This window comes from Salvia hispanica, chromosome 1 (assembly GCF_029641045.1).
Source record: "Salvia hispanica isolate PSC_SH4W2 chromosome 1, Shi_PSC_v1, whole genome shotgun sequence".
NCBI lineage: Eukaryota > Viridiplantae > Streptophyta > Magnoliopsida > Lamiales > Lamiaceae > Salvia > Salvia hispanica.
In genome coordinates, this window is record NC_142692.1 from 45,852,572 (window position 1) to 45,869,595 (window position 17,024).

At 37.1% G+C, this 17,024-nt stretch overlaps 1 protein-coding gene across 1 annotated transcript; it reads right to left on the minus strand.

Moving 5' to 3' along the window:
* Positions 1–808: 808 nt before the first annotated feature.
* Positions 809–4,330, minus strand: LOC125219071 (receptor-like protein 49). Its single transcript, XM_048120933.2, has one exon. The coding sequence runs from the start codon at positions 4,288–4,290 to the stop codon at positions 1,084–1,086; it is 3,207 nt and encodes a 1,068-aa protein (XP_047976890.2). The 5' UTR covers positions 4,291–4,330; the 3' UTR covers positions 809–1,083.
* Between the last annotated feature and the right edge of the window lie 12,694 nt (positions 4,331–17,024).

Genomic DNA, 17,024 nt, shown 5'->3' on the forward strand with positions numbered 1-17,024 from the left:
ATTTGTTTGATTTTATAAATTTATGTTTTATAATTAAAAGCTTGGTATATACATCCACAATTATTTCTCTGAAATACATTGATTTATTCTGTCTCAAATCTCGCGCGCAAAATCGAGTCGTGCCGGAAAAACCTCTGTCCGATGAGAAGCTCGCCGACGCTGTCGTCCAAGCTTCCGGCGACGCGAACGTCTACTTTGTTGTCATTCACACGTCCCTTATATTTATCCTCCCTCGTTCGGTTCACTTTGGGAGTGGAAATTTTAAGCTTGTAAGCCTAATAAATTCGAATCTGTTCGAAATGAAGGTATGAATTCGATTACATCTTCGATTGTTACACTTCTTAGGCTGGAATTTAGAGATTGGATTGAATAAATTTCAACGCTAATTGCTTAAATCGAATCGTTTTGTTTGATTTGTTTAGTTGCTTGAGAATGTGAAAGCTACAGGTTGAGACCTTGGTTTAATTACTTGAATTAAAGTTTGATTTGATTTGATTTGACATGATTCAAATACGAATTTACGTTGCAATCGCAATCCAGTGACAATTTCTGTAGAGATAGAATTTGGGCATTTGTTTTTGGAACTGTAGTCTTGTTTTATTCGATTAACTTGAGAATTATGTTTCTGGAAAATGGGGAAAATGGCATATAATTCTTGTGTATTCATGTTATAATAATAATAATAATTAATTTGCATTGAGTATTTATATATAATGTTATAAGGTGATTAAGCCCCAAGTAGAAGCTGAGGAAATGATTAAGTGCAGTACTGAAAAGACCATTGTAATGAGGTTTTTGGACTTAAATATTTCTGCTAAAATCATGGCATTAAGTAGATCACTGCATAATATCTATTGCTTGTAATCGTTGTAAAAGAAAGAGAACTATATTTTTAATGGATGCTTGATGCATCAACTGGTACTAGTAACCGATAAAATTATTATGCATCTTTAAAGATCAATTCTATATAAAGGTATATTCCTAAATATGCAGCCACCAGGGTGATACTTTTCTTGCTTGCCTTTGGATCAAGACAAGGTTCATCTTAAGTTGATGATCTTCCTTGTCTTCTGATCTTCTTTTTTAGTTGCCTTGTCTTCTGATCTTCTTTTTTAGTTGCAGACGGCCTTCATGATATTGGAAATCTGGTAAAAATGCATAACCCAGTGCAAGTCCAGCAACTATTCCACTTGCATAACCTGATCCGGCAAATCTCCAATCGAATAAGCTCTCTTTGCTTGAGTAGTCACCCTGTGATGGAGGTTGCAGTGTAGACCCAGTAGGCCCCGAGCAACTTCTTGACAGTGGCTCTCCACACAATCCAGGGTTCCCAAGATAGGAGTCATTTGTGTAGGTATTGAACTGGTATCCTTTTGGTATAAGCCCTGTCAAATTGTTGTTCGATACATTAAGAAAGGAAAGGAAAGTTAGGCTGGTAAGCTGCTGAGGAATTATTCCGGAGAGTTTATTGGTTGAGAGGTCTAAGGATTCAAGCTGGACCAAGTCCCCAAGCGATGAAGGGATTCTTCCATCAAAACCATTTCTTGACAAGTTGAGGACAACCAGTGATTTCAGGTTCCCAATCTCACCGGGGATCTTGCCATGGAACCTGTTGTTGGACAAATCAAGAGATATGAAAATGGTCAGTATCCGCACAAGCACCATCTCATTTCCTTTACTCATGATTGTCACTGAATCTTGATAGTACTCATATTGCCCTATCGTTTTCAGGTTTGCAGACTTGATTTCTGTGTTCATCAGCATCTCATCCAGGCTGCTGAGGAATTCTCCTGGCAAATCTCCAGTGAACTGGTTGGAAGATAGGTCGATTATCCCCAGATTTGGGAGAGAGAAGTTTCTCCTTGGAAGTTGTATTTGACCGTGGAGATTGTTGTTCCTCAAGACCAGAACTCTCAAGTTGGGAAGCTTCTCTAGCCAGAAGGGAAACACATCTGTGATCATGTTTTTCCCAAGATCCAACACCTCGAGCATTTTGCAGTTTTCTAATGACCGCGGCAGTTTCCCTTCCAAGAGATTGTTGTTGATATTCAGAGACCTCAGGCTGCTGGCTAATGCAAACTCCGGTGGGATTTGCCGGTATTTGTTCCCCTGCAGGTTTAAGACAGTTAGGTTGGACATCAAGCCTAGACATTCGGGGATCAATCCACTTAGCTGATTTTGAGAAGCATCAAGAATGGAGAGGCTGCTCATATTGCAGATCCCATTCGGAAGTGATCCCTGAAGCAGATTGCTTCGAAGATCAAGGGTCGTCAATGAAGTCAAGGAGACATTGGGTAGGAACTCTTCAATAGATTCAAGACTGTTACGTGAAAGGAGGACGTATTGAAGTGTGCTCTTCCAAATCCAGTTGGGTACTTGTCCCTTTATTTTGTTTCCGGAGAGGTCGAGGTACCATAGGCCGTCTAGCAGCTGCAGAAACTTTGGAAACTTGAAAACAGAGCAGGATCGCATCGCCAGTATACCTAATGACAGTGAAAATGTGGTGTTTACTTGACTAGATTCCCTCGGAAAGTCAACCTCGTTGTCTGAAAGATCCAGCTCATTTAGATAGCCAGTCCACAACCAGTCAGGAACATGCCCTTGGATTCGGTTGTTTGAAAGATTCAGAGTCCTCAGCTGTTCTTGTTTCTTGAGGAAAGTTGGGAACTCTGTCAAGTTGCATCTGCTCAACTTTAGTTCATCCAGGCTTGGAAACATCAAATCTGGATCATCGTTTTTGATGTTTAAGCTATTGAATGACAGGTCGAGGCTTGTTAAGTTGCTGAGATGCTTGAAAGCCTCCAGCTTCACGGAGCCGGTGAATCTGTTACTGGCAAGTGAAAGATAAGTGAGACTTGTTATCTCACTCATTGACGTTGGTATTTCACCACTCAGATTGTTCCCATTTAGATACACCTTCTCCAGTACTGAAGAGGAGGATGAAAATTCCCTGAGTTCTCCACTCAAACGGTTATCGTTCAAGTACAGAATTTTCAGGGATGGAAGTGTGAAAATATGAGGATCTATGGAGCCAGTGAGGCGATTGAAAGATAAACGGAGATCTTGAAGTTTTGGCAGACTGCTAGACCTGAAACTCGGGATTGAGCCCTCGATGCTGTTATAGCTTATGTCTACTTCAGTTGCACTGGTGAGGTTTGCAAATGATGGTGGGATCAGACCGGAAAAGTTGCAGGTGTAGAGGAGCAAATTTGTCACAGACTCCAAATTGCCAATTGAATCTGGCAATTTTCCACGAAAGCTCGTCTCGTAGAGGGAAACCCATCTCAATAAACTCTTCAAAGGAAACTCAGGCAGTTCACCTGCCAGGGATGGATTTCTGCTCACATCAATGCTTTCTAATCTTGGTAGCAAGAAAACATTTGGAGAAAAGTTCCCATAAAGTTGGGTTGAAGCGAGATCCAACACTCGCAAATCCCGAAAACTGACTAAAAAATGGGGCACCTCAGAGGAGAGATTGTTGCTGTGAAGCTTGAGAGTGTTTAAAAACTTGAGATTTTGAAAATAGGTGTGGATGGGACCCGAGAGGTTGCAGTTTGACAAACTCAAGAATTTGAGGTTAGGAAGCACAGACAGCGCTTGAGACCAGCTCGAGCCTTGAGCTGAAAGATCAACATAATCAAGGATGAGCTCTGTTAGTGCACTCATGTTTCTAACAAAGGACTCAAGATTTGGTTTCTCGAGCCTCAGCCTATGTTTCTCCTCAAAAGCAAATATGCGGTTGTAGTCCGGATCATTGAAAGTAGGGGGCAGCTCACAGAAGAAGACCGTGGAGAGATCAAGGGATTCAAGCCTCACTAAACTGGAAATCCCAGCTGGAACTTGATCGGAGAAGCAGGAAAAGGAGAGATTCAGGTGAGTTAAGTTCGAGAGCCTCTCGAAACCTGAAGGAATTGGAGTAAGCTGGAAGTTGTTGCCAGCCAGATTGAGACGCTGAAGGTGGCGAAGATTGAATATGGCATCGATGTCCCCTGAGAGGCTGCTGTAGCTGAGGTTGAGGCCAACAACATAACCAGAGTGGTCGCATGTGACACCTTCCCACGAGCAGCAGTCGGTTTCGTTGTCCCATTTTGCCACCTTCATCGATGAGTTATCATCAAATGTGACAGTGGAGGAGTTGTGGCTTAGGACATCCTTCTGTAGCTGCAGCAGTGATGCTCCCTGATCGTTGAGGCACCGGTGCGTGCTGCTTCTGCGTCCGTGTGAATATTGTGAGGCAAAGGCTAGAAAGATGAGGAAGAGCAAAGAGTTATACTTGCATGTGAGAGCCATTGTTTCTGGTTATTTTGTGAATGGTTTATGGTTGGAACCTTGGTAGATTTATATAGAATGCAGGTCAAGTCAATTTGCTTAAGATTAAGCAAGGTAGATATTTATTCTCTTTTCTCTTGTCCAAAATGCATGTTGTCTTGGTCCGCAAACGGTGAAGGCAAGCTGGGTATTTTCTAGTTAAAAAAAAAATAGGAAATGAAAAAGGTAGAGAGATGAAAATAAAGTAAGAGAAAGTAAAGTAGATTAGAAGAAATGTGGTGACTTTTACTAAAAGAGGGAATGACTTTATTACTATGGAACTGAGGGAGTAACATTTTCTAATATCGGAAAAAGATCACACATGCCTTGTCACTCCTAACCATACATTTGGCTCAATATCGGCCAACTCCGTGTTGATATCTGAACATGATCGGACATGCTCCATCATCTATTGACGCACATCTAGCTCGAACATTGGTATGCTTTGATACTATTTTAGATTTTTACGGGGGCTAAGCATGAACTCATTAATAGTCGATACGTGAAGTGGAGATCAACCAAATCTTGGTAAGTTGATTTCATCCCAACTTGTAAGTTTGATGTGGTACCGTTCACATTCTAAATATCAGTGTTTATTTACATGATTTATAATGTTGGTAGAATTCCAACTCTTAATTTTGGACGACAGAAATCAATCAACCAACAAGCCTTCCATGACAGCTTGATAGTATTTTTTTGTCATGTACTTGTAGATTCCACTAAAGATTGAATTATGACTTATGAGTGTTGTTCACTCCTTTTGGAGAAATATCTTTCATGCTTAGAGTATTTACTGGAAGTGGATTTAGAATATTATTGTTTGTTGATTGAGTAATGATGTGAAGTATGTTACGTGACTTTATGTGTGGGCTATTCATTTGCAAACCAATTTCTCATATTTTAAGTCACAAATCTTGGCATCTTGCAAATTGCGATAAACAGTAACATCCAAGTTTGAATAATAAAGGGGACATATATATAAATGCTTTTCTCATCTTAGTCAAGGTGAAGTCTTCTTCTATCACATCTCTAAGGAAATTAACGTTATCTCTTCACACAGTGGGTCCAATTCAATTAATAATAGTTCAAATATTGCAGATACTGTAAATTCTTATATTGTCTCCATCCATAGAAAATAATTAACATTATCTCTTCACTTGGGTCCAAATTCATTCAATAGTAGTTCAATGTTGCAAATTCTGCTAAATTCTTACATTACCCCGTCCATAAAAAATAATTTTGGTTGTGACGATACAAGTTTTAATGCATAATTAATAAAGTAAAGATGAAAAGGAAAACAAAGTTGAAGTATGGTTAGTAAAAAATGAAATTCATCTCATTTAGTGAAAAAAAAAAAACTTAGAGTGAATTACAAAAATGGTCCTTAGACTATGTGATTATCTCGCCTATAGTCCTTGGACTTTAAAAATATCGCTAGACATTACTAGACTAAGAGTTCATTTCAAAATTGGTCCTTTTGGCTATTTTTCACTCGAAAATGCCCTTTTGGGCTGTTGGGCAATTTTGACTTTTCACATTTTTAACTTTTTTCAGTCTGATATTATTTCAATGATGTTCTAAATATGATATTATTTCAAAATTATCTTTTTCTTCCCATTTTTCATCCTTCACTCTGTTTCTTTATTTCAATATTAGATTTAATTTTATAAAATTAAATTTAAAATTTAGATTTTAAATACTAATAAATTATTTTAAATAAAATTATCAATTTATGTATTTTGTTATAAAAGAGTTTTGTGTGAGCTGGATGCATAGTTTTATTTCTATAGTCTTATAAGATTTTTGAAAATAAAACATGAAATAATGGAGTTTTAATTTGTCATAAGTGTTTCATATGTGCATAAAACGTCTTTCGGTGATGTTCAAATCGATGTTGTATAATTATATAATAAGTAACTTTTTCCTTTTGTTTTCCTTTCTTTTATTTTAATAAAAACATCACTAATTAAAGACTTTAGTTTTGTATAGATAATTGAAAATGTTTGATATTTTGTCTTAAATTTTATGAAATGAACTAATATTTGATTAAATATTGTGATTTAAGTAGCTATTAATATTTTTAGCACTAAAGGTAAAAATTGACATTAATACCATAGAATATTTATTAATTTTCTGATTTGGTCATTTTTCTAATCATAAATACGAATAAGTTAAACAACAATAAACTTAAATTACTAAGCTGTGTAAAATATTTCAAGGGCTAGAAAAAATATAGAAAAAATCAAGTGGTACTTTTTGAAAGTATTATGAAATAATTGAAAGTATGAAAATCAGAGTTATACATCGAATTATAAGAAAGGTTGAAAATCAAAGACAAAATTAATAATTTTATTTAAAATAATTTATTAATATTTTAAGATCTAAATTTTAAATTTTATTTTATAAAATTAAATCTAATATTGAAATAAAGAACCAAAGCGAAGGATGAAAATAGGGAAGAAAAAGATAATTTTGAAATAATATTAGATTTAGAATATCATTGAAATAATATCAGATTGCAAAATTAAAAAAATGTGATAAGACAAAATTTCCCAGCAGCCCAAAAGGGCATCTTCGGGTGGAAAATAGTCAAAATGACCAATTTTGAATTAAATCTATAGTCTAGGGATGTCTTGCGATATTTTTAAAGTTTAGGGACTATGGATGAAATAAACTCATAGTCCAGTAATCATTTTTGTAGTTCACTCAAAAAGTTAAAATAGTACTAAGAGTTAATTTTGGTGGAAACATAGAAAATATGACTATCTTTTGTGGATCATAAAATTGTGTATTGTCATAAAACCATTGAATTAGAAGAATCATTTAACTTGAATAATAAAAAAAAATCATTTAACTTACAAAAATATTAATGTAATAGAATACGATTTTCAGTAAACAAATGGCACGATGATTATGGAATATACTCCCTTCATCCCGCTTAATATGACACATTTTTCTTTTTAGTTTGTCCCAACTAAGATGACACATTTCCTTTTTTGGTAACTTTTTCTCTCCAATTAATACACTCAACCACTTTTTCTCACTCCTATTAAAATATCCATATTTCTTTATCTCTATACTTTAATCTCCAATTAAACACTTTATCCAATAACTCCTAAAATCCCGTACATGCTAGTAATGTGTCATCTTAGCCGGAACGGAGAGAGTATATGGTAACTAAATTATACTCCCTCCATATATCGTGTAGTATCATCTATCACCCATGGAAATAGTAATCCTACCGAAATTGAATATAGCTAAGTAGGGGTGGCGAAACGGGTTACCCGCGGGTACCTGCACCCGACAAGTCGGGTACCCGTACCTAATTTTAGCCAAATTTGTTGTCCCAATATCCGCCCCGCGACATACCGGGATTATCCGATACCCGTGACGGGTAACCCGTACCTGACATTGTGGGTACCCGTACCCGACCCGAAATCCTAATAAATAATTTAAAAAGAATGTTCCATAATTTACTTTATTAATATCGATGGTAAACTTTGAATAGATTGACAATAAAAGTGAAGGGATACTCTATAGCTAGTTCCGATGAGTTTTCTATTATATGTTCGTTGAAATATAAAAATGTTTCAAAAGAACTCTTAGATTATAAAGCATTCCCACCATTGCATTTCATTTTCTTCCCTCATTTTAGAAAAATAATAATATAAATACTCTTCTCTACATTATTATCTCTCTTACTTTATTTTTTCTCCATTCTAACTATTTATTTTTTATTTTTTAAAAATGAGTGCATATATTACTATTATTATTTAATTATTTACTTTTTTTTTTCTCCACTTTAACTATTTGAAATGCCTCTACTAATATGGAACGAGGGGAATATTAAAAAATGATACTCCCTCCGTCCCACATTTGGAGTGACAATTAGTTATGGCACGGATTTTAAGGAATTAATGGAGTGTGTAATTAATGAAGTGAGATGGTGGAGTGAGATGATAGAATGTGTAATAAATGAAGTGAGTTAGTTGAAGATGGGTCCCTCCTTGACTGTTTTGTTTTTTATTTTTGTTTTGATTTATTTTAATATAGATAATGATATTTGAGTGTAATTTGAGTGAATAATGGGGTAAAATGTTATGTGCAAATATGGAAAATTCTAAATGTTACTCCCTCCGTCCCCCATAATTTTACCCAGTATTCCATTTTGGGTCGTCCCACATAATTTTACACACTTCACTTTTACCATTTTTGGTAGTGGACCCCATATTCCACTAACTCATTCCTACTCACATTTTATTATAAAACTAATACTTTAAAAGTAGGACTCACATCCCACTAACTTTTTCAACTCACTTTCCATTAAATTTCTTAAAACTCGTGCCGAGTCAAAGTGGGTAAAATTATAAGGGACGGAGGGAGTACTTCAAATGTGGGATGGACTATTATGGCAAAATGTCACTCCAAATCTGGGACGGAGGGAGTATAACTATACTAATAATAACGGGTATTATCGGGACTAACGGGTATACCCGCGCGGGTAATGGGTATACCTGCTACCCACAAAACTCTAAAACACGCTACCCGATCCCGCCCCGTTTCCCTAAGCTAAGTATGATTTGATGCTCAATGAAAAGGAAAGATTCGGAAGAGTTAAATGTTTTCACTGAAGAATGTGGAAAATAATTCTTTGAATGAAAATGAGTGTGGAAAAATAAAACAATGTGAAAAAGAGTAGTCCTCTAATCTCGCATACGAATTTCCAAACCAATTAATTTTGTGGAAATCAGAGCTCTTTGAGCTTTGAAGAACCCCAGAGAATATTATCAAAATGTAATACAGTATTAAATAATTTTATTTGATTTTTTTTTTTGCTTAGTATAACTCATCAATTAAACTAGCTCAATTAGTCGTCCAAATGGAATTGGATTTATAGTGTAATTTTTTAATCAAACATAAATACTTACATAAATTTAATTATAATGCTCAGAAAAATAAAAGTTCATGTACGATTATTAAATTTTTTTCTAAAATAAGTAAATGCCATCTAAAGTCTAAACTTTCGCATTTAACAAAATAAAACCCACACCAACTTTGGGGTTGTGGCCCAATGGACCCAAGGAAAAATCTGGATTTCAACTATCAACCCAGTTTAACGGTGGTATTCAGTCTCTATTTTTTGTACCAATACAGTCCTAAATCGACATGATTTGATCATGTTATTTCAATTTTTTCTTAAAAACTTTGATTAATAAAATCTTAAAACCTTTTGGTTGTGTTCGATTTTCAAGATAAAATAATATCAAGATACAATCTAGGATTAAGTTGTGAGATTATTTTAGTCATAGGGGGTTAGCTATAACTAATTATCCCATGATTATCCATCTAGGATTGAATTGTGGGATTGAATCTCATTAACCAAACACATTATAAATTTAATTCGAGATACAATTTTGCAAATCGAACACCCCCTTAATTGTTAATTTTCCCTGATGGATTTTTCAACCATGAACCAACATTACATGTCATTTCGACTACCAACTCTAATTTGGTGGTGGTACTGGTGCCAGTTCAATTTACAGTTTTATTTTCTGCTCCGGTCCTAGTATAATCTAAATTGGGTGGATTAGAATATTAGATCATATAATTTCTTATTGTTCTTATAAATTTCAAAATTAATTAATAAAACCATAATGTTCAATTGATTGTGTTAATTTTATAGTTAGATTTTTCAGCCATGAATCAATATTAGGTGTCATTTTAATACTAATCCTTCCATGGCTAGATTAGATATTTTGATTGGTCGATCTATGGATTCGACAAGAAGATCTTTTGGTCCAAATCTATAAGAGTAGTGGCAATGGTGGCCGATCGCGAGGGCCCTGCGGGCCCTGCGAACGGCCACCAAATCGGCATTCATGGGCTCCAATTGTGGAGAGGGAGCCCATCTCCACCCCCAAGTCCTTTGCCCCAGCGCTGATGATTAGCCTCAACCGATACCCAATTTTTTTTTAAAAAAATTAATTTAATTTTTAATCCCCTACATATGCTTTATTCTCCATCAATTCACATTCATCCCTTTCCAATCTTAATTTCAATTTTAATTCTTTCCATGGTGATATGAGTTTCAATTTTATCTAGGGATAACTGCCTTAAAAATCATAAACTTTCACCATTTTTCTATTTTTCCAACAACCTTTCAATGTAGCATACAAAGTCATAAACTTTGTCGGAGTGCGCCGTTTTCCCATTTCGGGTTTTCCAGTTAAAGAACTAGATGACGTGTTGTTTTAATCCTACATGGCTGCTGACTAAACATAAAACATTTTTTTTATTTAAATGCAATTTTAATAAAACTTCCCCCAAATTTTACCCTAAATCCATTTCACCTTATTCACAAAAATTGCAGTTATCCCTTTTATCTATCTTCATTTTTTTTAATGTAGGATGTTTTATTTTGTTTTTAATAATTTTTTTTTCTCGTATATTACTTTGTCTTTAATTTTACACAATCAATTATAAGTGAAATATATAAAACTAATGATGATGTGGAAATGAGATGAGCTCTGAGATAGGCTCTGAGATGGGCTCTCATTGTAGTGAGATAGCTCTGAGATGAACTCTCATTGTAGGGAGATAGGCACTGAGATGAACTCTCATTGTAGGGAGATAGGCACTGAGATGGGCCTGCTAACGTGTCAGGAAAAACTAAAAATAGACTGAGATGGGCTCCAGAGATAGGCCACCATTGCTAATGCTCTAACGATAACACTATTAATAGTTTAATACCGTGTCAGCATTCTCTCTCCAGTCATCCATCCCTATGTAAACGTTGCTATCCTCAATCATGGAATTAGAGACTTGAAGATGAATGAAGTGTTAATCAAGTCTGTCATGAATGAAAGTCCTTTCAGCTACACCAAGGAAGGAACAAATAAGAAATAATCTGGGAGCATTTAACTATGACTTTATTCCAGTCAGTTACATCTTTTGATCTACTTCTAGATCTTTCTCTCTTTCCTATATATGTAATAGCTTTTGCACGAACTGTGAGATATCAAAAGTTGTTCTACTATCTTTATCAAATACTGCAGTTATCTTATTTCATTAGCCATGCCTTCAATGGCTTCCACTTTAACTCTCTGTTTCATTATCTATCATGGTATCAGAGCCTAGGTTTCGTACCTAGGCTTTGACCTCTTTTCCCCTTCTTTTTTTTTTAAACCCATAAAATGACAGAAAGCGATAGTTTGAATTTCACGCAACTCACACCTGAAAATCAGATTCCTTCTATTCCGATTTTGCCCCAAAACCACCCTATTTCCACAAAATTATCTGAAGAAAACTATTTAATATGGAGGCAGCAAATTTTAGCTACTGTTCGAGGATACAGTCTGGAGCCGTACCTCATGGGTGAACAAGAAGTTCCACCGCAGATGATTGCTGTTACCGGATCAACAACAATGGTACCCAATCCCAGCTTTCTCAATTGGTATCGTCAAGACCAACGCTTAGCGGCGTGGCTACAGTCATCCCTCGTTGATAGTGCAATGGTTATAGTGGTTGGATTAACTACAAGCAGAGAGATATGGTCAGCTCTTGAGACAAATTTTGCAAGCCAATCCAAGGCGAAAATCATGAACTACAAGCTTCAACTCTAGACAGCGAAAAAGGATTCCTCACTATGAGCGATTACTTGAATAAAATCAAAACTCTATGTGACATGCTTGGTTCAGCAGGATGTCGAGTCATGGAAGTTGATCACATTCTTCACATCTTGAGTGGTCTTGGTGCCGAATACAACCCAGTCATGGTGGTCATAACTTCTAAAGGTGAAACTTGGTCTGTTCAGGATGTTGCAACTCTTCTTCTGAACTTCGAATCAAGACTCGAGGCTACCAAAAGTTCCATCATCAACATGGATAGCTCTCAACCATCTGCCCATCTCTCTCATGCTCCAGCTGAGAAACAGGAAATTCATCCCAACCGTAATGGAAGCAACTACAATCGAGGGGAAGGTAGCAGAGGAGGTGGCCATTTTCGAAGTCGTGGTGGCCGTGGAGGATACAAAGGTCGTGGAAATAGAGTGACCTGCCAGCTTTGTCAGAAACCTGGTCACATGGCGGATAAATGCTGGTACAGGTACCAACAAAACTTTTCGCCGGCTATTTCGCAACCTCGTCAACCAAAATTTAATGCTCACTATGGAAACTCCTCTGCACCTCCTTCGGCAAATATGGCACAAAGTCGAGGCAATCAGAACATTTATCTTAGTCTAACTATGGTGGTGATGCCATGTCGTCTTCCTCTTGGTATCCTGATTCTGGAGCGACCAACCATGTGACCAATGACTTTGCAAATTTGACCACTGCCTCAAAATATAATGGAGGTAATAATCTTCTTCTTGGTGACGGACATGGGGTTCCTATTTCTCATGTAGGACAATTTGTTGCTAAAGCTTCTCCCTCGTCCACTAGAGCTCTTCATTTGAATAATCTTCTTAGTGTCGCCCATTTTACCAAGGATAATAACGTGTTTTTTGAATTCCATCCTTTTCATTGTTTTGTGAAGGACCAGGCCTAGGGGTGGATCGGTACGGTATACCGTGCCTAGAGTGTCATACCGCATACCGTACCGAAAGTAGCGGTATGACAAAATTCCATACTGATACCTTACCGAACTTTCGGTATACCGGACTTCGGTATACCGAAAATTCGGTATGATAATTTTCAATACCATTATCATACCGTTAATGCGGTATGCCGTACCATATTACGGTATACCGTACTTTTATGGTATACCGTGATACTGTTATACATGTTATTAAACAAATTTATTATAATTTTATATCCAAAATATTTAAAATAACATTTCCAAGTGTTCAACTATTTGAAAAAAGTCCAAAACAATAAAAGTTCAACAATTCAAATCCAAAACAACCAAAGCTATGTCCAAAATATTTAAAATAACATTTAAACAATGATGTTTGGGGTCCTGCACCCTTATGCTCAAGGAATGGTTTCAAATACTATGTTAATTTCATTGATCAGTTCAGTCGATACACATGGCTTTATCTCCTAAAATCAAAATCTGATGTTATTACTGCATTCAAACATTTCATGGCTTTAGCAGAAAATCAATTCAATACCAAAATAAAAGGCCTCCAAACTGACGGGGAGGTGAGTACAAGGGGCTAGTCCCTCTCTTTCAGTCTTGTGGAATCCAACATCGTGTCTCCTGCCCATACACTCCCCAACTAAACGGAATGGCCGAACGTAAGCATCGCCATATCACCGAAATGAGCTTAACCCTTCTTGCTCAGTCCAGACTTTCGACATCCTTTTGGGATGATGCTTTCTCCACCGCCGTCCATATAATCAACCGCCTACCCTCATCCACTCTAAATTTCCTTTCCCCTTATGAGAAAATTCATCGCAAGAAACCTGACTACACGTCTCTTAAAGCCTTCGGTTGCCTGTGTTACCCGCACATCCGTCCCACCAATCACCACTAGCTTGAATTTCGCTCAGAAGCTGCTATCTTTCTTGGTTACAGCCCATTCCACAAAGGCTATAAAGCTCTTCTTCCAAGTGGGAAAGTAGTCATCACCAGAGACATTCTCTTTGACGAAAACACTTTTCCCCTAACCTCTCCAGTTCATACTCAAGTTCCTCTTCATTTCCTTCCCTAGTGCCCAATCTATCATCCTCACCCATTATTTCATCATCACCTCCACCTTTTCCTTCTCTGCCACTTGCTCCTCATCTCTCACCCATTCCAACATGTTCTTCCTATCCGAGTACTCCTTCTCCAGAAGATCTCTCCCCTACTGATGCTCACGTCGATCCCACTCCTGCTGCAGATACTTCCTCATCCACTCCTACTGCAGATACTTCCCTGTCATCTTCATCCCATTCTCCAAATTCTCAGCCATCTACTACTGATCTATCATCTGACCCTCCTCCCCTCGTAGCAAAGTCAACTTGTTCTCATCACATGGTGACTAGATCTAAGGCGGGAGTTTTCAAACCAAAAACCCTCTACCTCGTCGCACTTGACCCCTCATCCACCGTTCCTCGCTCAATATCTATAGCTCTCACAATCCCTGTTTGGAAAGCTGCCATGACTGCAGAATTTTTGGCTCTCCTCCGCAATAAGACTTGGATACTCACTCTATTACCTCCCGGCAAAAACCTTATTGGGTGTACTTGGATTTTTCGAATTAAACAACACGTCTCTGGATTGATTGCCCGTCACAAGGCTCGCCTAGTGGCCCAGGGATTTTCTCAAGAACCTGGCTTTGATTTCACCGACACCTTCAGCCCCGTGGTTAAACCAAGCACCATCCGCCTTATTCTTAGCATTGCTGTGTCATCGGGCTGGTCTATCACTCACCTTGATGTGAACAATGCTTTTCTAAATGGGTCCATGGAGGAGGAGATCTATATGCGCCAACCTCCTGGCTTCGAGCAAGGTGGTCCCAACATGGTTTGTAAGCTCAATAAAGCCTTATGTGGCTTGAAGCAAGCTTCTCGAGCTTGGTTTCTCACCATACAGTCAGTGCTTATGGGTCTTGGCTTCTCACAGTCGAAGGCAGACACTTCTCTATTTTTTTCGCAAGAAGGGAGCGGAGGTCATCTACCTTCTTCTTTATGTCGACGATATGTTAATAACAAGGTCTTCTCTCTCTGCAGTACAGCTTGTTATCAAATAACTGAACAGTAAGTTCTCACTGAAAGATCTCGGAGAAGTTTCACATTTTTTAGGTGTCGAGGTTTCCAAAACCTCTAATGGGATTCATCTCTGTCAGGCGGCCTATATAAAAGAATTATTGCTTAAAGTCAAGATGGATGGCGCCAAAGCTTTCCCCACACCTATGATCTCTGATTTGAAGTTGAGCAAAGATGAGGGTGATCCTACCATTGATGGAAAACTTTACAGAAATGTGGTTGGAGCTTTGCAATATGCAACGATCACACGGCCGGAAATCAGTTTTTCAGTGAACAAGGTTAGTCAGTTTATGGCATGCCCTCTCGATCAACACTGGAAGGCCGTAAAAAGGATTCTTCGTTATCTTGCTGGTACTATTGATTATGGGATTCATATTCGTGCTTCAAATTCTGAGCTCACTGGATTTTCTGACTCTGATTGGGAATCGGATCCTGATGATCGTCGTTCTGTTTCTGGTTATTGCACTTATTTTGGGGGCAATCTTATTTCTTGGTGCTCCAAAAAGTAGAAAGTTGTATCTCGTTCTAGTACTGAAGCAGAATATCGAAGTCTTGCCCTCGTTGTTTCTAAGATAACTTGGCTAAGCTCACTTCTTGCTGAATTAGGCTTGAAACCTTCACATTGTCCCACAGTCTGGGTGGACAACCTCAGCACTATAGCTCTTGCATCAAACCCAGTGCTCCATGCTCGATCCAAGCACATCGAGCTCGACATTCATTTCGTCAGAGATAAGATTGCTGAGAAGAAGATTGATCTCCGACATGTTCCCACAGCTGACCAGACCCTAAACATCTTCACCAAACCTCTTAGCCAACAATTCTTCTCTCGTCTACGGAACAAGCTCGGAGTATGTTCACGATCCTCGATCGAATTGAGGGGAAGTGTAAACGTTGCTATCCTCAATCATGGAATTAGAGACTTGAAGATGAATGAAGTGTTAATCAAGTCTGTCATGAATGAAAGTCCTTTCAGCTACACCAAGGAAGGAACAAATAAGAAATAATCTGGGAGCATTTAACTATGACTTTATTCCAGTCAGTTACATCTTTTGATCTACTCTTTGTTCTAGATCATTCTCTCTTTCCTATATATGTAATAGCTTTTGCACGAACAGTGAGATATCAAAAGTTATTCTACTATCTTTATCAAATACTGCAGTTATCTTATTTCATTAGTCATGCCTTCAATGGCTTCCACTTTAGCTCTCTGTTTCATTATCTATCACCCTATACATTTGTTTTTCATATGTTTGTTTTTCTTTCCTAACTAAATTTTGATTTTGCAAATAAATATTATCATTAATTATCGTGTTAAATTTGTAAAATTAGTTTTGAAGTCAAACTTGTACTATATATCAAACTAATTTAAATCTTTGATTTCGACATTTTTGGTGGAACATTGGTGACGATCAATGCGTGTAGGATAGAGAGAGACCTCCTGAATCTATATTGTATATATATCTATATGTGACAAATGAAGATATTGGTGATATCACAAAAGATATTGATCTTCAATATCATGTGACAAATGAAGATATTGGTGATATCACAAAAGATATTGATCTTCAATATTATATGGCATTGTAAGATAAAACAATTTTATTGATTGGAACCTAAATTATTTTGTCCTAATTCCTTCACTATTTTTATAGGAACAATTTGTGGTGTCACATGATGTTCTATTAAGTACGTGATTCTCGTGGTCAAGTGCGACTTTGTGCAGTTTAATTATTTTTAATTTGGACTTTCCTCTTGGCCACAATATCATCCTTTGACTCTCGTTTTTTAATCTATTTAGTAGTTATCAAATTATTTAATAATCTATGTAAAACTATACACCTCTCTTTGGATGTATCAATCGTGATAATTTTTGGATGACTCATGTCATCTACGTAGTACAACATTGAATTGGACTTTTATGTTGGTTAATCCAAGTACGAGGTTCCCATAATTTAGAACCGGAACCAAATCTTAAACTCTTGCACCTTCACCACCACACTCCTCCCATTGTATTTTATTATTTTG